The following is a 23,869-nucleotide window of genomic DNA, read 5'->3' on the forward strand; positions in this document are numbered from 1 at the left end:
TAGGCTATCAGTGTTAATTTTTTGACTATGCAGTTCTGTATTTGATTTTGCTGAATTAGAGACTAAAATTTATTATTTAAGGTTGAATTGTGTAAGCTGAGATGCAGGAAATACTACAGCTTAGTGAATCACTGAAAAATTACTGATTTAAGTTGCTATAGTAGTGTCCAATATTCTTACTACTTATAAGACAAAATAAAGTTAATAATTACATCTAGAATTTGTAATGTTGTTCTTGTATGTGTCTCTCCCCTTGCATAAATAATAAAGAAGCAGAGACTTTGACTAATGAAGGGACTGAAATTTAATTTTCTATGTAATCATGTTAATAAATGTTTGAATATTGAACTGTCCCACGGGGTGCTGATAGCCACGACTGCTGGACTTTCCTGCCTCTCAGGAAATTACACACACACAAAAATATGTTACAGTTACACAGATGCATTGCAAAAGAGTATTTTACAATATTTTAAAATACAAGTTAGTTTTAAAGACAGTGACTTCTAATTTGCTAAAGTAATAGTTTCTTGATGTGTACTGAGTTATCATTTTACTCCAACTCTACTAAAAATCAGTCACTAAAATGATGAGTGCCTGCAGAAAAATTCCAAGTGTCTTAACCCTGGGTGTGAAAGAATATGTGAGGAAGGCTTGGGTGGGTTTTATGACTTAGTACTTTACTGTGTGTTACAATACTCTGTTCCTATCCAGTCTCTCCCCATCAGTCTGCAGCTTGACTGCAAGGCTGAGGGTTTTTGGTGACTGAGACAGAAATTGTCCCTACACCACCTCCAACACACTTGAAGCATAAGCCAATGGACATGTGATGCTGCAATTCAGGGTTGCCCATTTTGCATTTTGAAGGGGAACACTCTGCTGAAAAAGATACTGTGTTTATTGCATTTAAAACTGAACCCATCTTTCCCACATGACCAAACAAGAAAGAGTTTTACAGTTAATGCAGTGAATGGAGAGAATCACCTTTTTTCCTTTTTGAAAAATTTTTAATACAACGCTCCCTTGGGATTTTCTGATTTATTGGTATTTCATAGAACTAGAATAGTTAATAAGAAATGTGTGGTTTGTATACTTACTGGTCTAATGAGGTTTAAAGTCCTTGTAGACTGTTGTTTACTGGCTTCATAGAGCAAGACTTGTGTGTATGAGTAATAGCTTGAGCCTGACATAGTCAACTTGCTTGCAACTTCATAGAACTTTATTTGAATAACATGATATAAAAAGTCTTTAATTCAGCAACCTGTCTCCTTAAAGAAGAGAACATAAACAAGGCTTTAAATTTTTTGTTTTGTCTCAGGATTAATTTCCAGATTTGAACTCATATGTGGCCCTACAGACTGATGAGTTTAATTTAAATAGGTTAGGTGAGTAAAAAAATTGTAGTTCACAATTCTGGTGTATAGTCATTGGTTGAAAATGTACTTTTATGAAATTTTAGCTTCCAGTATTTTTAAAACAATATTAAAACCTGCAATCAGTTTGTTAGTGAGAAAGTATTGGCCTGGTCCAAATATGAACTTAAAATTAGAACTTTTTTCTGGCACAGAGCTGTAGTATGTTGGGTGGTTGGATGGATGTACTTTATGTAGCTGGGCTATCCAAACAGTAGAAAGGCAAGAGGAATTACAGGAATTGAATTTAACTGGAAAAAAACATGGAGAAATATTGTAGTTGAATTAAATATATAAGGTGTAAAAGTGCAACCACATATATGGTAATACTGGGTGGAGTCAAAATAAAACTCCCCTCATTGAATTGTTTAGCTATCCAGGTGCTCGAAAATACTTTGTTCTTCATTCCAGTCCATCTGTTATTCCTTATTATAACTGACATCACCACAGCTACCACAACCGTTAAAGGATCACTGTATAAAAATGGCAAAACTTTATATATAAACCCAGCAAAACTTAGCACTTATTACACAGTTTTATGGAAAGAAAACTGCAGGAATCAAACTTTATAGTTTGTTGAAAGATTTTCCCTTTCTGTATAGTAGTACTGTAATAGAGGCAATGCCAGTTATGACGTATGGTATGAACTGTTCAGTTTTATACATGTATATATATAAATTTTTGTATATATATTCTGTAAGAATGTTGCCTGATGTGAGAAATTAAATGCAGAGATTTCTAGAATCTTTCTACTTAAACATAATTGCATTTTAAAGAAATGTTTTTAAGGAAAAAAAAAAAGATTACATCTGTTTTTCTCATTGCTGATCTGCCACCAGATTTTTGAGAGATGGCAATAGAAAATATGACCCTTTTCAAAGGTCTTTTGAAGAGATAAATTTAATATGTGTATCCCAGCCACAAAATATGAATGTGATTGTATCTCTTTTACTTTAGTAGGATTCTGATCCTGAAAATGACCCAGGTGTGCCACATACTATGTCCAGTGTATACTGTGATTTTCTAGCAAGCCAGCTTCAAATGGTATTTAGTCTATGATGCTAAGCACATGCCCATATTGCCAATTCTCCTAATTTTATTGCGTGTCACTTATTTGCTTTTTCAAAAAACCTACTTTTTACACTCATATGATTTTGTAAGGGTTTTAACTTTAGAATAACACTAAAAATATTCCTACCTTCATGGTTCTAGAGAAAACCTTAAAAGTGGAAATTCTCAAGAAAATGAAGGCAAGTAACTCCCCTCTAGTATTTTAAATAAGATCCTTGTGTTTAAAAAAATATAATGGGTTTTTTTTTTTTGGCTAGCCCACTATTGGTGTGTGCCAGTTGTTGTGACAGAGTGGAGTATAACTTGTATCAGTCTATGAACTCTTAGTATTGGAGCTGTTTATTGAGCAGTGAGTTGGAATTTATGGATGTATTCTGACACTCTACCCATGAAAGTGCTGGATGACTTGTTTGAAAAACAGTTTTATGAGAAGTTTCAGTCTGTTGATTTTGAATGTCTTGATTATTATGCTAGTAACCTGAAAGACTTTTTTTGTACAAGGAGGAGCACATGGGACATTTATGTCAAGCTGTAGTACTGAGAGGCAGCTGTAGTACTGTAGAACTGAGAGGCAGCAAGCAGTGCAGAGTGCTAGAGAGGCTTTGGAAAAAACAGTTTTGTTCTTTACCAGATAGGGTGAGGATACAATTATAAATATTGTTAAAACTAATTGAAGAACATGTACACACTTTTTCCTTGTTGAAATGCTGGTGAATTTTGAAACTTGCAGGCAACTGTTAAGAGAAAGAGATGTAAACTAATTTGAGTTGAGTGTTTTAAAAGTTATGTAATTCTTCAAGCTTTCAGAATAAATCTGTTTTAAAGACGCATTATGGTTATTCTTGTTCACCTCTTTATAATCTGTGCGTGGTCTAATTTTCCTTGTGTCCCTCCCAATATTGTCTTATAGGAAGCCAACCATAAGGAATATACTTTATCTAAAATGATAACTAGAGTGTAGATTTTATCAGTGAATTTCTTTGCCTCTCTTTTATTTTGGAAGCAGAGATCCGAGGGGCCTCTCCAGCTTGCCTGTAGTGGTATGGACTCTTAAGCACTACCTTGAAGTGGGACAAGAGAAGGCTTAGAGGAAGGATAAATTTTGAGGCTCTCCATATCATAAATTCGCAATGGCATAGCTGTTACTAGAGCCTTTGCAACTGTTATATACTTGTCTGCCTGTGAGGAAGCTTGGGCTTGAAACACATTGTAGGTTTCACATGAAGAAAGTGCAAATGCAGAAATACACTCTAAGAGAGAATGAAGCATGGAGATGTTCTAAATGTGTCACAGCTGGTCTTAATTTTTTTCTTGTTGCTAATGCTGTTACTGTCGCAGAGAAATCACAATGCAATTTCTCTCGTTTCTTATTATTTAGAGCTCTGACAAATAGGCTGTGCTCTTACTAAAGTAATCCAATTTGCTTGTCAATCCTGATGATTATTTTCAATTCTGCTAATACCACTAAGTGTCTTAGATATGGAAGTGTGATCCTGAGAAATGCAACGTGTAAATTATGAATTTTTCCTTGAATGCATTCTACTTCAATGCTCTTTATATTTTTTTGCTTAAAGCAAGAACATATATTTCTAGAGGCCTGTGTCATTACTCTGAATATTATGTTTTTATTCTGCTTGATGACAAATACTAATTTTACTTTAAAACTACATTTTGGATAGCTATCTGCTGTAATTTTTAAATAAAACCTTTGTTACTTCTGAAATAGTTTTGATTTTATATTTAAAACAACAACAAAAAAAAATTGGTAATCCTTTAGATAAAATTCTGCATTTTGTATGTAGCTTGTAGCATGAGCTTAAATTTCATGCCTAGCCTGCCTGCATTAGTTCATGGGTGATGTGTGTGTTCCTTGCTTGGAGGGACCCGAAGGTTGTCTCGTGCAGGGATGTGTGTCCCAGGGCATTTACTGTTAAATATTAGCCTGGTGAGATTGCCTTGTGCCAAGGAAATTACTGTTAAGCTGTAATAGTGACCCTGGCTAAAAAAACCCCACACCTGCTTCACATAATGTGACGTGGTAGCTCTCAGGGCTCACCTGTATGAAAGCTCTGCTGCCCCGCAGGTGGCAGTAGTGCTCTGGCAGAAAGGACCCCCGACCCGACCCAAACTCCTGGGAGTAGTGCTTGCTTTTAACTTGGCAGTAAAAGTAAAAACAGTCTGTTTCCTTTTCTTTTCTCCTTTTTTTTATTTTATTTTATTTTTTGTTTTGTTTGATGGAAAATACTCCTTTTTATTTGATTGCTGGACGGCATTTCAGGCAAAGAGTCTTTTTCAAAGAGAAAACTACACAAGGAGAACTACAAAAGCTAAAGCCTGGTGAGAGTTTGTTCTGGTGCTGGCTGCTTTTGTTGTTTTGCTGTGTAGTGGCGCCATGTAAAGCTGCTTGTGGAGATGACTTCACTCACAAGTAGGGAGCAAAAGTACCCATATAGGACCTGAATGGTGGAGAATTCTTCAGCCTTTTAAAATGGCCACATTCAGGTTTTAGTTCTGGCCCTCTGCATTTCAGTGTTTATAAGGGGATAAATGTTTAACGTGTTGTTCTAGTCATTGCTTCTATTTTTTTAACTGCTTTTCCATTGGTTTTCAAGATGAAATAATTTTTCATTTCCTTCTTCTTCTTGCATGTATTTTATAATTTTTTAAACTAGATTAGTATCTGGTATTCTGTTCAGCCATCCTAAGGTATCATACAAATGGGAAAGATGAAGGATGCTTTTCTGTAAAGCAGCCCCTTTATGCTATTTAATATAATTACATATTGTTAAATAATTATATTTGAGCACTATGTTTACATTATTTGTTTGTGTGCCCTCTGGAGAGTGTGCAAAGCATGTTAAATATATAATATAAATAGTTTCCAAAAAAATTTAATTTTTGACAGTAATTAGATTGTCTGTTTTCATGTGTAATAGCAGCATGGGGAAGGCATGGGGAAGGCTTGCACATATGAGTATTACTTCTAATGTAAGGTAAAGCAAGATTTTTTTTTTACTGAGGAAAGCATTTTAAAGAAGCCTGAGAGTGCTCTAGAGATGTGCAGGACACTTAGGTATCAGTAGTAGCTTGCATTGAGTCATACTGGATGTACTTTGAATATTCAGCTGTAGGGATACTTGAGATTTTGGAGCGTGCGTTTAATAAGAGTTAGATGGGCTTTTTACTTTTATTCTCATTAGTTCATGAAAGTAAATTCTTATATTTAGTTACTCCTAGTCTGATCTTCCTTCAGTGTTTTATCAAATACTTCAGGTAGTTACATCTTAAAATGACACTGAAATGGTTTCAAAAGCACTAAACTAAAAAGTGCTATTGAGGTATGCTTTTGCCTATAATTACCTCAAAGGGTGATAAAATGAGGAGAGAAATGGATTCAAAACACTTGAGCACAATTCCAGGAATTAGTTTCCTAATTTAGTAGTTTTTATATAATACATTGTCAATAAGGAACAGAAAGTAGTATCGCAGAAAATCTTGTTTTCTAAAAAGGTTGGTTTGAGTAATAGCAATTAAGACCACTTCTGGAATTGAAGTAGAATTTTTATGGGCTATTATAAATAATTAAAGCTGCAAATTGTGTCAATAACCAGACCTTGTCCTAAGAGTTGTCCAAAGCTTAACATGTGTCGTTCAGGTAAAACAGAACTACCGATTCAACCTCTAAATCAATTGTTTGAGTGATCAGTTTGGTATTATATAACTGGAAACATTCAAAGCATTTTAATTTCTTCAAGAACTATGTTATGAGAAATTTGTTTAGTAAGAGAAGACCTACAAAAAGCATATGCCATTATTATTACCCAGAATCCAATAAAAGATAGTTTTTCAAATTATTACCACATGTGTGTAGGAGCTGCTTTGTACTGTAAAGTTATTTTAGATATCAGAATAATTTGTTTTATACTTTGAGTTCCTCACTGTTAAAATGTCCCCTTAGATTTACTATTACTTTGACTATTGTGTGATAAAAAGAGAAGTAAAAAGAGAATAGCTTACAATAAAAGAAATTTAACAAGTACTTGAAATTCCAGATTGTATGCAAAATGTGCCAAATGAAGTAATGGTATTTGCAAGGATATTGTGTGAGAGCAGTAGCTGTGGGGAAAGTTCTATAAAACTGTTAAATATGCTTCCCCTCCCCCTGCTGTCCTTAACCACTGTTAAAAAGAGATTGAGAAAATAATGCAATTTTGACTGGCTGACAAACATTCCAACAGAGAAATGAATGTATTATAAAAAAATATATATTTGAACTGCTTGCCTATATTTTTCTTATTGTTTCTATTGATGTGCAAATTTGTGGACCGCTTTTTACAAGGAAAGATTACTGAGAAAGGCTTTTTTATACTTAGGTATGTTTCTTGTTGAACAAACTTCATGTGACCCAGCAGAACATTAACTGAAGTAAAGGAAAAGTATAATTTCTAATGCTGCTTTCTTAAACTAATGCTTTTGTCTCTGAGATAGTGCAGACTTCAAGGGTGTCATGACTATCAGAAAATCTGTTTGAAATGAGTTAATTTGAAGGTGGAGTTTCTGAATGTGCATTCTGTAATGCTGACTCAGTAGTTAAGCCAACCATAATTTACATAGGTAAATCACCTCATTGGTGGATCTCATTTGATAGACTGATTAGCTTCAGGTAACTGCCAGCTTAATTGTGTACAGGAAGGGCTGTATTTACAAACCACTTTTGAATGTATTATACCTTAGTAGTGGATCATAAAAAATTTATTGCTGACTTTGTAGCAATATTTCTTCATGCCCTTTTGATTTACATTCAGATTCCTCATGGATCTTTCCTTATTAGATTAACAGATGTATACTTTTGGGAAAAAAATTCAGATGGTCCAAAGCTGTTGCTGGACAATTCTAGAAATTGTCTTGTTTTCAGAAGTTTTCTTTAGTTGTAGAAAAAGCTCCTGATACTGTTTCTCTTGTTTTGCCCCCCACCCCTTAAGAAAAAGTCATTATTTGCCATAATTTGATAGCAAAGAGTGGGGCAGTGCATTTGGTAGCACTGCCTCAACAATGCCCCGGTTTTAAAGACTTTGCTGCACCCCTGACCAATATGGCAAAGCTCCTTGCGAACATTTGGCAGGTGTTGACAAAATCCTGTACATTGGGTGTTATTTGCATGCTTGTTAAGATTGTGTTGTGGTGCAAGTATTCATAATAGTCCATCTCATAGTGTTTCTCATATTAGAGAACTCAGGTTTGTCCCAATGTATTTGTTTCATGTGCCATCCAGAATTCTGTAAGTACAAGTTTGTGTTGTACAAAGCTTTTTGGACTTAAGAAAATTAGGATGGGCGGTTCTGCATGTAATTAAAACAACAGACCAAATCCTGAGCAAAGAAACCAAAAACAAATCAACAACAAATATTCAAGTAGTGAGAGAAACCAGGACTCATGCTTAGTTCCAGTTCCTGCTGATAGTTTACAGTTTGTCAGAAAGTCCCTTTAGGATACAAGCCCCAAGCTCACAGGTCACAAAAAGGTCATGACATTCAGAGGCTGGCTGCTAGAATAGGTACTGGATGTGTAAGCTAAAAATTAGTATTAAGTCTTCCACTTATTTTTCTTCAAGTGTTTGTTGTGTGAGTCTTTGCATCTCCAGCCTTATGGTGCTCAGCTTCCTGTTACCTTTTTGGTAGGGTGTGGTGAAAAATTGCATGCTAAAAGTTGTAGTGGTAGATGGAAGCTTTTCTGTAGCAATAAGCAGTAGTCCCCAAAAAAAGGACTGTTTCTGTTTAAGAAAGCAGTTTCCATACATTCATAATTCAACAAAGAGATTTATTTCTTTCACTGAGTAACAATTGCTTTCTGTAGAAAGAGAAACCTTAAATTTACCTACAGCAATTACTTATTTGTGTAGTGCCCAGTAGGGTCTTCATTCCTGTGTGCATTTCTAACTGTATAGAGTTCAGATGATCTCACTTTCAGCATAGTTTTTCCAGATTATTTGATTGCAGCTGTAGAACCACCACTGGGATTGTGGCCTTAGTGTGCTATAAAAAGACATTTGAAGTAGTACAAGTGGACCATCAGTGATCAAAATTAATCTCTGACATCTGTTGGCTTTTACAATTACTATTACCATGGAAAATTTCAGACTGAGGTTTTCTCTCTGTGTGTTCTGGAGCCATGCTACAAGGCTGCGTAGGAAGACAGAGAGAATTCTATTCCTTCTACATAGCTACCTGCTTTTTCATTGTACTAGAGGAGGCCTTTGAAAGGTATCAGTGTGTGCAAGTTAAAAGAGCGTTTGTTAATTCTGTATGAATTATAGCTTGAACACTTACATAAATCCAGTATTTTACAAGGGTTTAATTAGTGTGATAGTGAATTAGGCCTTCTTGTCCAAAAGACTCTTTATATCCAAGAATTAGATTTGATCTGTCTTTGCTTTTTATGGCAGTTGTGTTTGATGCAAAGGCAGTGTCTGCTATAAGGCATTCTAAGGATGGAGTAAGAGCAAATTACTGGCATGAATGTGTAATGCCATGATTATGAAAGTGAATACAGGCTTTTAATTTAATTAAAAGTAGGTATTTAAAAAAATAAAGTGAAAGTTTAAGCTTCTAGCATTTACTGTTAACTTCTATGCTGGTTTTTACTGTTCAGTTTCTCTTTTGTTAGGAGTAAGCTTCAAAGTAAGCAAAATGCTGGCAGTAGTCCCTATTGTCTCATAGTTTGTTAATTACTTTCCTGAATCTTGCATTTGCGTTGTACAGATCAGATAAGAAAACAAGAGAGATTTTTGTAGGAGCAATGAGGTACTTTTCCCTTGAGAGAAAAGATACTATAGTGTAGCTAGGAAAACACTCACTTGTATTGATTCAGAGGAGTGTAAGTGAAATGCTCTGGATCTGTGTGGTTTCCTTTCAGATGGATTCTGCAGGGAAGAGCTAGCCCAGATTTGAAGCCAGCACAGTAGCTGCAGTAGCAGCCAAAGAATTGGTTAGGGGAGCTATTAATACCATCAAAGCCCTAAAGCTGTCTTCTTTGTGAGCATCTTCCATCTGTTCGTGATTTCTTCTAACCTCTCTTTTCCCTTCCCTTTCCCCTCCCGCAGATTCCTTTTCCTGCATAGTAATCTAAATATTACAACTTCAAAAGACTTAGATGAATAAATAGGTTACAACTGTCCAGTGTATTCAGCTTGTTTGTTCTGATCCTTTTCATTACCTCTCCTGATTGTACAGATTCACTGATTCTGAGGGCCCTTTAGTCATCTAAGACAAATCCATTCTTAGGTGTGATTGCACTAAGTGGGAGTAATATTAATGAAGATGTCTTAATTAAGGAGTAAATATTATTATTAATTATATTGCTTCTGTGATTCTTCCAAATTTCTTAGTAAGCTTTTTTTTTTTTTTTTTTGTGCAGAGACTTGAAGGGTGTTATAGTCACTCTGAGTGATGATGGGCATCTTCAATGTTCATATCTTGGAACTGATCCTTCACTCTTCCAGGCTCCTAAGGTTGATTCTAGGGAAATAAACTATGAAGAAATGAATGCTGAAATGAAAGAGCTTCAGAAAATCATCAGGGAGGCCACAAAAACACAAGGTATACTTCTTTCTTGTTCTATATTTTTACATACCTTTATCCGCCTGACTTTCCTTTTAGCACTTTAGAATATTTTAGCTTCAGACTTTACCCATAGTTACATGGGTATAAATTTTCTGTAGAAAAATTAGTATTGAAGAAAAAAACCCATTAATCCTAGATGGTTGAAAACTTGGATAAAGGGTTTTTTCTTTGTATTTTCATAATAATGTTGGAAGATTAAAGTTATTTACATCAGGTTGCAGATAATTGTCACTAATGCAAGGGTTCAGAATAAAAACTCATAGTGCATGGAGTACTCAAGGGCAAGAAAACTTGAAGAATTTCAACAATCTGATGCAGTTAGGTTTCAGGGAGCATAAAAGTATTGCCAAATTCAGTTTATTAATACAAATGACTTTTAAAGTTATGAAATTAACAAAAAATGACTTTTTAAAAAGCAACTTTTCTGTTAGTTTGACTAGTCAAAAGCGTATTTGTAGAACAGAATGACATATCTGAACAATAAAAAAATCTGGAATTTATGTACTTTGCTAATAACTTGCATTGATTTTATTCAAGTACGGGTGCATAATTTCTACAGAGATCCCTCAAAGTTTATGTTTTCATAACTGTTTTTAAACAGCCTGGCTTGTACAAGGAATTAGAAGCATGTGATTTTACAGGAAGCTATGGATAAATCTTCAACAAATAGAAAGAACAAATTAAGTTTTTTTTTCCTTCATGATAGATAGCATGTTCTTAAAATGCATTAAAGAAAAAGTCATGTTTTTCTGTGAAAAAGAAAGAAAAATAAATAACTCACAGCTGAAATTCCTAAAAAATAAAAATTATTTATCTGCAGGCATGAGTTTGATTCTGCAATACAAAGATTTCTTTGGTTTACAATTACATATAATTTCAGCCATTATCATGGTAGACTTAAATCAGGATTTTAATTTTCTGAATCCATTAATGTGTTGTTTAACCATATAGATGTGGATAAATTCAACTGATTTTTACCACAATCCATCCTTATGGGTATTTGACAATTTTGTCTGTCTATCATAACCAAAGGAAAGAAAAGCATGACAAAAAAAAAAAATCAACAAATTTGAAGTGACTCAACTTCAGCTTGTTAGTTTCAACATATTGTTTGGAAACTCTAAGGATAGAGAAAGGAACTGTAGCTGTCCTTTCAAAATTTTGTAATAACAGTCATGAATGATAAATTTGCTATGATTATTTTTGATTTTTTCACCATTCTTTTTTCTTAAATTCCTTTTCTTACTCAATTTGTCTAATCTGATCTAAGTGGTGTTTTCGGATGAGTTTTTATGAATGCTCTTTTCTTGTGATGTCCTAATGATGTTGTGTTTGGCTCTCTTTAACTGGATGTAAAACTAGATGTACAAGAACATTCTTACGCAACAAAACATTTTACTTGTGAAGAATACCTGTCAATTTTGGATGTTTTGGCTTTGTTTAATTTTGGCTTTTTTTTCTTATAAAGTTTTAAGAAACTTTTTTAGCGTGAGCCTTGGTTGGCATTAAATTACTCCTAAGCACAATCTTTAAAATGACCTGTTGGCTTTCTTGTCTTTTGAATTCACGCTGGTGCAGGCAGAGCTTGTGTTATTTTGAAAATAGCTCCCCTTATATGGAAATAATTTTTCTTTGTTTCATTTTGACTTTGAAATGTGGAAGGTATTTAGAATTAGGTCATCATATTAAAAAAACCTTAGGGTAGTTATTTCCATAAATGTCTTGTATTTCTGTCCAGTGCTGACCATTAAACTGGTGAACTTAAGCTGTTTTATAAATTTTGAAGAATAAGGATTTGCAGTATAAACTGATGAAATATTTTAAAATCTTAACTGTTATACGAACTTAAATCTAAAGTTACTTGTATCAGTCTAGATGACGTAAGTGATTAAAAGTGTTTTGGCTCAGTAACAAAAAGCTGATACTTACATGTAAATTTTGATTGTAATCTTTGTTATCCTTCTAATAGAAAAATGACTATATGACAGAGGTTGAAACATTGTTAGCTTGAAGAAGCAACCAGAAGGGTTAGAAAAGGAATGGACCATGCTGAGCTATATGTAATTGCTCAGGACCAGTTCTTTGCAATTGTGGCAGTGTGAAACAGGTCTAAACTACTTTTCTAGGTGGTACTGGAGAAATGTGTTTAGGTTTTGCTTTTCTCTCTTGTAGTAAAAGGAGGCATTTCTCTCTGAGCACAAGAAAATGAATACTTGTTTTCTGTCTTCATCAAAATCTTTTCCCTTGACCCTCTTTTTAGAAAGACATAATGTACTGTCTACTAGTTCTAGGTCGTTTTCAGAACTCTGTGTGTAATAAAATTCTTGCAGCTTTCTGAATGTGCTCATGCTCTCAGTTATTCAATTAATATGTTAATGGGCCCTTTATATCAACTATTTATTTGTTACTTTAGGAACTGTATATTTCCTGTTCAGATTTTTCATTTTCCAATACATTTAGTTTGTTAAAAAATAGAAATGCTTTTCAGAAAAAATGCAAATACTCTAGAGCTGTACTTATGGACTTTCAAGAGGTTATGTAATTCCTCAAGGTTTTTAAGGCTTTAATTTGGTGGGGGTTTTTTTTATGTGTGAATTGGCATGAAGTTTTGTATTATGGATTTTAGTGAGTTTGTAGCATTCTTTTGCCCTCTATGTTGATAGTCCTAGAAATCAGCTAGTGTCATTTTTTAATCAAGCCACATGTAAGGGTCTATACATAAAACTTTGATATACCTCCTAATGCAGAGGAATTTGCTGAAGATTAGACTATTAGACACAGAATCTTTATTTGTTTAACATATTTGCTACCAAATTATTTTGTTGAAAGTGCCGTGAGATGTGTGGTGTTATTTTGGAGGTAGTTATTCATTGTATATTGGCATATGCATGTGAGGACAAGAGTTTAAAAATACCTTGCAGTCTCTGAAGATCATAGATATTAGGTGTAAAATCTTGTTATAGAATGCATCTAAATCCTTTTTCATACAGAAATCAGAAACCCAGAATGAGACCCAGGTTTAGGTTGTCTGCAGAAATCTAATGAAATTGTGAAGCTTTTTTGGAAGTTTCCAAAATCATACACATTGCTTTTTTTTTCTTTACACTAATAGATGTAGGGATCTAACTTTCAGACTTGATGCTGTTGAAATAGTATTGTTTTTAGGAATGTAGCTGAATGTTTCTTAAAGGAGAACTGATTTGCTTTTGCTCTTTTCTTTTTCTTTAAGATATTTTGCCTGAATCTGAAAAGCAGAGAGATGTAACTGTCACAGCAGAAGTTTCACCTGATTTGGATGAAGAATCTGTACGTACCTGTACAAAAAGGAAATTACTCCAAAAAAACCCATTGATTTCATATGAGTAAATAATGACTGATCATGCATAGTGATTACTATTTACATTTGTGTGACTGAGCTTCATGGCCCACAGTTTTCCATCAATTAGCACCCACTTTTATTAAAGATTTTAACTAGAATTATTAAAATTATTTTATATTCTATCTGGAGACCTTTAGATTCTTGGCTGAGCAAACATGAGTGAACAAGAACTTAGGGCCTGGAATAACTTTGTAGTGGTGAGCAGTGGTAAATGTTGGGGGAAACAAAGTGTTACCCTTGGATCTTTCAAAGACAGAATATTCAAACCATTCAAGCTGCATTCTAGGAAATAATCTTTCTCCAACAAGCTGTCATTCAGTGTTCTTTGGTGTTGCAGTGCAATTACTTTATTCATGTTGTATGCATATGTAGTTTACAAAAATTAGTCAAAGTGAGATTTGGGAGAGCTTGGTCATAACATACTTGTTGCACTATAACATCTTTAATTATCCATTTCTGGCCACTAGTTTTGGTAGAACTGATTTTTCACAGCTACTTACTGTTTAAAAAATACATAAGGATATTATTCTTTGATAAATGGACCTCTTTTTAATGTGTGCTAGTGTCCTAGCACTTGTCTGTGGAAAAAAGGACAGTGTGACATGGTCTTGGCTAGCTGCAATAATCTGCTCACAACCCTTGGAACTCTTAGGTACACAGAATGCTCTTATGCTGCTGTGCTCATTTGCTCAACCTTCCAGATGCAACTGGTCTGTTTCATATGTGAGTAACTCAGTCTATCAATCAAACCACAGCTTTGAATCTTTATCTGCCCATATATCTTAGTTTCCTGTGTGGTCGGCTTTTCTGTGGGTTCTTTCAGGAGCTGCCTAGGAAGGAAAAATCTGATAAGATATTTTGTGGGGAAGGATCAATCAGCAAGTGTAGGAACAATTTTAGGGCTTCTGCAGTTACCTTGGGAGCTACAGGATTTCCTATGCTACTTTTGCACTTGTGAAAAGATTGAAATTGCAATGTGTGTGATAAAAGCAAAGGATATAGAGTATTAAAATGGTGTAGATAAGCAAGTGGAGGACCATTCTGTTATTTAATGCCACCTCCTGTGTGTGGCCTCTAATCCAGGTAATTTCTGAAAGCTGAATATGGTAAGGTTCAATATCTATACATCCCTGCTACTGTTTCAGAATCAACCACTGGTTACCAGAGAGCGTGACGAGCCTGTATGAAAGTGTCAGTCTTTTTTTTGCTGAGAAAGGTGCACAATGTACAAATGAAAGTCCTACTTCTGGAACCGAGAGAGCCTACCAGCTTTCTGACTTCCCAAGAAGTTTGCAGAAGTGGCCCTTATACTGTTTTTAATTCACTGTTTTATAATGAGAAGGTATAAGTTCAAATCAGTAATCTGGTATTATAGCAGAAGTTGGAGAAGTGTTTCTTTATAATAGTTTAAATGGAACATTTTGTTTAACTGTTGTGACTGACCTGGTTCAAAATAAAATATAAACATAAAATAAAATTAAAGTAGACCACAAGGTCAAGAGAAATTTTGAAGTAGATGGAATTGCCTATTGAAATAGAAATTAGCAGGAGTGTTGAAGTGCCTGCTAGAATTTTCTTTTGAAGTTTCAGGTATATTTCTGATTATAAAATAGTGTCTGATTTTATAGTAGATGCTATGTTGTGTATATAATATATTGGCAGATTGGAAGTCACCTTTTCCTACTGAATAGCAGAAGGTATTTTCAGAATTTGAATAAATACACAGTGAAAAGTAGTGTGCCAATCAAAACAGTTTCAAATATTCTTATATACATCATAGCGTATTAGTTTCTTATATATACTACATTCATGACCTTTTGCTATCCTTTTTACAGGGAATTTCAAACAGAGACTTCACATTTTCAGAAGGAACTCAGAAATGTGTTTTGTGTATTTTAATCTGTCATAGGAATGATAAGTTCTTTAATGTTAATTCTGTGTTTACGAAGTTGATGCTAGGAAAGTAATATTGCTTTTATTGTGTTTTCTTGTTCATGTGGAACATTGAATTTACTCTGTTTTCATCTTTTTCTTCACAGCAAGCCATTGACAGTGAGGTAAAAGCAGGGGCAGTACCATCAGTCACTGTAAAGGTACTGTGCCTAACTCAAACAGTAGCATTTGAATAGTGGTGGCAAATCATCACAAACCTGTTAATTTCTGTGTATTTCACTTAGAACATGAAAATGAGAGAAGTTCGAAATACAATACATAGTTAATTTTTTTCTCCTTAGTATGACACGGTGTCATTCTAGCAAGCATTCTGCTGCAGTCAGAAAGTGATTGCAGTTTTAATTTTGATAGGCTTATCAGTAAGCCATCACAGAAACTTTATTTGGATAGAATGAAGTAGTTTTGGAAGTCATGAGACTATTTTTTCCAATGGCAATAAATGTTTGGTTACTCAAATGGGAAATTTATAATCTTCAGCTTCCTTTTTGATTGTCAATAAACAAAAATAGACTTTTTATGTAAAAAGACTTTCATAGCTTTAGCAATTAAAAAAATGTAGGAAAATTTAATTAGAAAATTGCAGTTCTTCATGACAGCTGGTGCCTGTAAACTGATTGTAAAGAAAGTGTGTGTATGTGTTCACATGCATGTGCATGCAAGTGTAGTTTTTCCTCAGTATTGCTTAAAAAGAACCATAATTTTTATTTTTGACTTTAGGATTATCTTCTAAGGATATTAATGGATTTTAATTTTTGAGGACCTTGCAAGTTCTCTTTCTGTCTAGAAAAATTCAGAAGGTAACTGAACTGTTTGAACCAGATCCCCTCAGACTAGTGTAGTTTACTTGTACTTGGTCCGGCATTTTTCAGTGCTAAAAATGATACAGGATAAAACCACTCTTCTGATAAAGTCAATGATAAGTCTCCCCAAAGAAGTTCAAATGAATTATGTATTTACATATTTCATAAGCTTTTTAATGAGAGACATAGTTTATTCCCCATTCTCTTTTCTTGTTTATGCATCTTGAACTTTTTAGTGGAACAAAAATAGTAAATGTAGGCGTTACGATGAATTCAGTTTTTTATAGAATCTTTTTACTGAGATAACTGGTGTATTGTTAAACTTAAATCGATGTTGATGTTAATTAAGTCAAAGTAGTTTCTTAACACTTGAGTAATTTTATAAGTAATAATATCCTAAATTGATTTAACCTGGCTGTAGTGAGCTCCTTGGTAGACCACCAATGCAAAATAGGTAATATTAGAAATATGGTCTCTGTCTATGCAGACCACATTCAGATCTCAGTCACCACTATACTTTCAATTTAGGTATGAGTTAGGGACACTGTTTTGATATCCATTGGTTTTGCAGTAGAATAGCTGTGCACAATAGAAGGAAGTAGGGCCCCTCTATGTTTCGCTGAGCTTTCACTATCTGGAGTTGAGCTGAGTATCCTGTATATTGATTTTCTTATTTTGTTTGCAGTAAAAACAAACAAAACTAGAAGTTATACAGAAGACTATGCATTACTGCTTGCAGTTAAAGGAAGTAATTTCTTTGGTTATCTTTAATTTTATTCTTCTTGGGTTTTTTTTCACCATAATCACCTAACAAATGCAAAGTTTTATATTTGTTTGCATTAGAAGGAATGCTCCTTACGCTTGCAGGGTATTTAGCCCTCAAATAATACTTTAGTTTGTCTTGGTTTAAAATTACAAAGAACATGAGAAATCCCCTCCAGTTTTTGTGATCTTGAAAGTTGCTGTGTATCATTATTGGCTGTGAGTAAATAAGAATTGTAAAATGAAAATACTTTTTTTTTTTTAAGTTGAAATTTTAAGTCCTAAAATGTTGTTGCTGAATTGGTGTTTGCAGATTTTTGTTTCTTTCTGTTGGTTGTGGATTTTTTTTCGCCTGCTGTACAGATTAATTAGTTGCTTCCTTTAAATACTTCTATATGTCCCTTGATCTAGATAACAATCCAGAGCAGAGTGGCAGCACAGAAGCCATGTCTGGCTGTGTGTGTGCAAGCTCCGTTAGCAGTGACCTGTGACCAGTTTGTCTTCGATGATTTAGGTAAATTATGGCAGTATCATCACAGCTGTTGTATTATTCTGTTACTTTTTCTGAGGTTTGAAAAGATATAGCTCAGCCTCCAGTGAGTGCATTGTTGTAGATATACAGCGGTTAAAGCAATTACAAGTTTGCCTTGTCTGCACTCCACAGCTTTTTGGCACTGCTTGGTGGAGGAAGATGAAGTAGGAAAGAGTGGTGTTATTTCCTCGGTTGTGGCAAGTGAAGAGAGACAGGGTGGCAGCTGCATGATAGAGGCAAAAATCCCTCTGTTATCCTCTAGCACTTCTGTAGTCCTGGGTTATTTTGTTTGGCTGACATTTCTGTCTATGTAGAAATGTCATTCTTGGTCTTTAAACAGGGACAGTAAGTTTGTTGACTGGGGGACAGTCTGCCGTCTGTTCTCAAAGTAGTATCAGCTGTTTGGGGATCCTAGCTTTTCCCAGCTCTGTTGATAAGTCTGCAGCTGGGATTGCCTTTAAGACTATGGGGAGCTGAAGGTCAAACAAGTGTGCCTGCTGCTTCAGTTGGAAGTACAGGCCATTTCTGCTCTGAAATGGGAAGTAATAGTTCCTGTTGAAACAGGGCTTTACTGACTAATGCTTTCATTTGAAGGGGCAGTTCTTATATTTTCTCAATATGTGATAGAAGAAAATGGCTTTTTAAAATACCAAAATTACAATGTAAATCTCATTTCATTTTATGTTCTTCATTTTCAGTGTGCTGAATTGTTTTATAGGTTATGCTTCAAGATACTTTGAGGCCCTAGTTTGCCTTTTACAAATTAAGGATTAAAAAAAAGGCAATATAGTGATTTGAAAAAGGTGAACTAATAGGGAAAGGATCATAATTTAGTAGAATAATTCTCAAAGTGCTAGGAAATATGCTGCTTTCATTTGGATGCTCCGATTAATTTATTTAATTTTGTGTTGTTTTTAGAACCAGATACATCTGAAACTGTGGTACTGTCTGTCTTTTTGAAGGAGAATTGTTCTCCACCAGAACTAGAAGGGACTTGTATGTTTTCATATAATAAATCAACAGGTAAGCCACTGGAGACTTGAAAGTGATGGCCTTTTTTTTTTTTTTGAGGCCTTTTCCCCTATGTGTTCCTTATCAATCTGATTTTGAAATATACTAAAGGCAGTAGTAATTAAAGAAATAATGTTTATCTAGTCTTCAGTTTTAGTAAATATTTTATGTTGCATCAATTTGTGTAATTGGTCTTATAGAGGTAAAATGAGAAGCTTATTGCTTGGGAAACAGCTATACCAGCGTTCTCACCCTATCCTATCAATTTGTTTCTGTTCTGCTCTACCTCTTGGAGTGAGAAGTTGATTACATCTTTATGACTATTCACCCTTCAGGTCTGCCAACAAATGTGATGATAATGCCTCCCCACAGAGAATGAGATCTGAATAAGCATTGGGAGGGATTATTCCTCATTTCCTTTTTAACAGATGAACATACTCATTCCAAATAATAAACTAAGCCCAAAAAATAGAAACCAACTCGTTTAATGATGTTACAGTGTCCTAGTGAAAGAAGATGTAAATTTATTCTGCTATCCATAACTGAGGGTTTATTAGCTTAGTGTTCTACACTCAGCCTTGTGAATGTGTCAGGCTACTGAAAAGCTTTATTTAGGCAGGGCTTCCATGTGCTGCATAAACCAGTTTAAGCTGTCAGTTCTTCACTTCTTGCTGCTTGGCTTTGCTCCTGCACCTTCTCCCCTGTTGTTGTCACACAGTCACTAGTTGTTTCTCAGCCAGAAATCAGATTTGCTGATTTGGTTCACTGTGCAAAGACAGAGCTGTGCCAGCACAAATGGAGTAGATTGGCATGAAAGAAGTGCATATGTACGACCCTTGTGGAGGGTGATGGTCTTGAGTACCTTATCCTATACTGACACTTTTCTGTAAATATTTTCTTTGTATCACTTCACAGTTGAAGCATTGTGTTTATGATGGTAGTCCTGCCTGTGTGGTGACTGAAACGTTTATTTCTAGAAAAATAATGAAATGGGTGTTTCTAAAGAAAAGAAAGGCCTCCCTTTTAATTGGGAACCTGCATAAACTACTTGTGCAACTTCAGTCCCTCTGTCCTGTGATGCTGACTGCATATTCCTTGTGAGATGCTGTGCATTCATAACTGTCCAAATTAGTGATGTGGCCTTAGACAGGTTTTTGTAATGACTGAATAGGTAGCACACTAGTGAGTGTCTTGGATCCTCTGATTTTGAAAGTTTGCTTTTTGTTTTGCTGGTCTTGTTTCTGTAATTTTGCATCCTAAGACTGGAAAAGAAATGTATTATTTCTTTTGGGTAATGCTTATAAGGCTTAAATTTATATTTTAGATAGTGAGTTAGATTTTGCAACCCTTTCGGTTAGGGAAGTAAGAAAAGCTTGCATCCTGAATGTTTTTGATGGTTTATATTCTGTTAAAAAAAGAACAAGCAGACATGACATCTAACAGAATTATAAAAGCTGAAGAATTAATTAAAAAAATTTATCTTTGGTTGGTTGAATTTTGAAGACTTTTAAGTAAAGGAACAAAATTAGGGTTAGGGCTAGGATCTGCTAATTTTTTAATATTTATGTAATTTATTAATTTGAGATAATTCTGTAGAGTTACATACAAATACTAGTATAACTTGGCAGTCAAATCCTTAAGTGTAATACACTAGAAAACAAACTTTAAGACTTTTGTGACTTCATTTAATCTGAACAGAAACTGTTTCCTCTTTAGTTTTTTTAAGATATCTATATTTGTGGCCAAATCACTCTTCAGTCTATCTCTGTGGGATTCAGACAGCTGAAGCTTGATGAGTCATTCACTTGGATGGGGTTGCACTGTTGATGAATGTGGTCTCATGTCTGGATTTTGGCTAGTATTACGTCTTTATGTATTGTCCACTTAACAAATGTGGCTTAAGTTCTTAAACCCCTGTTATAGTTCCTTTTTTAAAATTTGAGTAATATCTCATGTGTTTTTTTCCCTTTTTCTCCTGTTGCTGCTCGTATGGCAGAGCTCAATCCTGAAGGTGAGTGAATGCAAAAAAACCCGCAGTTTTATGAGTAACAGTGTATGCTGAATTAAACATATTTGGAAGGGAGCTGTTATTTTGCCTATTATTTCTCTAAGTTCTTATTATTCTTGGTTTGATGCTATGAAGCTGTGGATGTAGAGAACAGAAGGTCATAAGGACATTTCTTGGTGAAGCATGTTGCACTTTCTCATTTGTAACATGGGAATTTTGTGTAAGTATTAAGTTCCTTGTACATTGAGATTGGAAATTGGAAACAATTATACTTTCTTATCTCTGTTTTTTCCCCAGGTTTAGCAGCTAGGCAGCTAAATTATATCTTTGGTGCAACTGAAACAGCAATTAGGCATTAATGCTGTTTGGGTTGAGTAGCTCTGAGAATGATGTCACAACATGTCTTCATTCCAATTCCTATTGGAAACATCCTATTCAAGGCTGCTTTCTGTCTGAGACTACCAGCAGTACAAAACATAGCTGTGATTGTGGTAGATACAATTCATGGAAAAGGTACAATTAAGAGACCAAAAAAGACTGGAAAATTAGCTTATGTATATGCAGACTGAAAAGAGAAGAGTGGTTTTGCAGTGTAGTTGTAGATGTGTTGAAAAGGTTTGGTGCTTGTAGAAGATATTTTATGAACTTTAAAAAAACCATATGAAATACACATTCTGTCATGTTTTGAGAAGGTAAAAAGTTGATTGTCATAGATTTAGATAACAACTGAAAGGGAGTTTCCAGTTTTGCAGTTTTTCTAAACAAAAGTTATAGTATACTTGAGTGTTACTTTTCAATACTTATGCTCTTTTGTGCTTACAAAGTGCAGTAAAAGGAAGCAAGAAGGTAACTGTTACGGTTCCCCTCTTTTTCTGGTTTCTGGATATTTCAATGGACCTTGAGGTGTTGTACAGGAAATAGACACTCAGAACATCTCAATAAGATGCTGCTCTTGACAAGAATAACTATTAGCCTGTGGCATGTTTCTGCTAGAGAAAGCAATTTAAGAAATTAACAATCAATAAACTGTATAAAAACAAGTGTATATAGTTTGAAAGAATATTATTCTAAAAATTAAGACTGGATTTTTGTTTTAAGAAATATCAAAACAAGATGAAAACCTTATGCTGAAGAGAATATTGCAAAGTAAACTTTGTAGAATTATCTGTGACAAAATCTTTTTTGGGTTGGTGTGATGTACACTGCACTACATAAACTCAGAGTCACCAATACCAGTACAAATAATTAATTATCTGAATATTTAACATCCTAAATTGGGACATCTGAGTTTTGATACTTTTTATCATGCGCATTAGTGTTATGTTTCAAATATAACTAGATGAATGCATGAGGAATTTAGAAATGAAATGGTATCTACAGGGCATTTGACTGTTTTATTACTTAAGTGCAGAGTATGCCTTTAAATACTAGCGCCTCCTGAGATAACATTAAACATCATCTGTTTTTTTCAAATTAGAGGAGAATCTGAATTTTTATTTCCTTTTTTTCCCTTCATTATCGTACTAAAATTGTGTGTCACGCAAAGTATCACAACTCTAAATCAAGTGAGATGTGTTGCTAGACAGAATATCAACGGGTTGAGGAAATTGTGATTCCCACATGTAGCTACTACTTTGTTTCCTTGCTGCCATTTAAAATTCTGAAATACTCTCAAACATTTCCCAGCAAGTTTTCACTGTAGTGATAAATTTTGTTGCAGCAATTTAGTTTGTTTTTCTTGTATGTAACTGTTTTGGATTAATCAACTAGAAATGTCCCCAGTCTCCTCCAAAAGCTAGATAATGCTTGATTTAGTTTTGATTTGACCTTTGTCTGAAATATTGAAAAGTTATGTTTATGATGAGGCAGACTGACAGCAGACTATGTAGAAAAAAGCTGGTCTGAAAAAAACAAGAAAAATGTCTTTCTAAAAATATATATATATCAAAATCTTTTTGCCTACTTTTGCTACTAATATTTGCTGTTGATAAGTCTCCTTATCTAAGCTTAATACTAAGATGTTGTGTTATGCTGTCATCAAGAAAAATTTTACTTTTCCCATCAGATGATGAAGATACAGTTCAATGAATCATTCTGACAGATCATGGGTTTATTTTCAAATATTCCTTTAGGAGTTTTCCTTGGAACCTGCACATACTCTAATTTTGAAGACCTGTCTTCAGTTTGAATGAATCTTCTGCTCAATTTTCTATGATTTTATATTTATAAACTGCTGCAGAACAGTTACTTGGAGGCAATATCAGCCAGCCAAGCAGTTTGTGAATTGACAGCTACAGGGAATAATCTGAGCCTTAAGCATTTTTTCCCTGAGATGAGTCTTAGAAGTAATTTTTTCTTTGGAAGAGATCTGAGGAGCAGCAAACAAACAAATTACTAGCAAAATGGGTTGCTTGGATGGCTTTTGAATGTTTGAGCTCAATTTTTATACTCTCTGTGTATATCTCTGTGTAGCTATTGGTTTCATGACTTTTCTGACAGTAGCTTACTGTATTGTCTCTAAAAATATATTTTGTTAAACAAGGTTTTCCTGTAGGTGCTTCATCAAAAAATTGTCCTTAAAAATCCCACAATCTGTCTTCTCAACAGAGCAAGTACTCCATATTTCACAGCACTTCTGCCCTCTGCCTTTTGCATAGAACATACCAGGCAATCGCTGACGTGCCAGCAATTTGAAACAATCTTTATATCTGAGAAAATTTTTGACACATTCAAGTGTGTTTTCTTAATTTAGTGTTAAAACTGCCTCTTTTCTCCTGCGCCATTCTGATGAAATTGCTTGTGATAGTAAATCCCAATATTCAGGGCAGTAGCCAGTTTATTCTACAGTTCTGTTTTATTATGATGCAATATGTTGAAAGATATAATTTAATATATGTTTGGGTAATAACCTCCATTTGATACATTCTTTTTCTAAGCTACAAAACCTCTGACAGATAATATGAAGGTTGCATCGATGTTATTTAAGAGTATATAAAAAAGGAGTAAATACAAAAAGCATTTAGTTTGTGATATTCCTGATGAAAATATTGATGCTTCAATTCTGTATTTGAAGCATTGGGAATAATTGGAGCTGTTGTTTATGTTAAAGTGGTATTGTTAGTCTAGAGCATTAAATAAAACTAATCTTCATTGCATGTTAATTGGTATAAGTATAGTATGCAGTAGTTTTGTTAATAACTCTTTCCCATCCATATAAAAATGTTCATTTTAGAAGGTGATTGGAAGTATTCAAATTTAAAGATCTTTTAGGTGGAAAATTTTAAGAAAAATGAGAATTTTATATAGTTTTTTTTTAAGGCATTCC

The 23,869-nt window shown here is 34.3% G+C and overlaps 1 protein-coding gene across 2 annotated transcripts in view; it reads left to right on the plus strand.

Moving 5' to 3' along the window:
- BBS9 (Bardet-Biedl syndrome 9) overlaps nucleotides 1-23,869 on the plus strand; it is a 287,596-nt gene that overhangs the window by 43,460 nt on the left and 220,267 nt on the right. For both annotated transcript variants that reach the window (XM_009095997.4, XM_050971505.1), the window contains exons 10-15: nucleotides 9,894-10,075; nucleotides 13,329-13,405; nucleotides 15,518-15,571; nucleotides 17,405-17,507; nucleotides 18,444-18,548; nucleotides 20,533-20,547. In XM_009095997.4, coding sequence (XP_009094245.1) covers nucleotides 9,894-10,075; nucleotides 13,329-13,405; nucleotides 15,518-15,571; nucleotides 17,405-17,507; nucleotides 18,444-18,548; nucleotides 20,533-20,547 — 536 coding nt within the window. The remainder of the gene's footprint in view (nucleotides 1-9,893; nucleotides 10,076-13,328; nucleotides 13,406-15,517; nucleotides 15,572-17,404; nucleotides 17,508-18,443; nucleotides 18,549-20,532; nucleotides 20,548-23,869) is intronic.

This window comes from Serinus canaria, chromosome 2, assembly GCF_022539315.1.
Source record: "Serinus canaria isolate serCan28SL12 chromosome 2, serCan2020, whole genome shotgun sequence".
NCBI classification, from domain to species: domain Eukaryota; kingdom Metazoa; phylum Chordata; class Aves; order Passeriformes; family Fringillidae; genus Serinus; species Serinus canaria.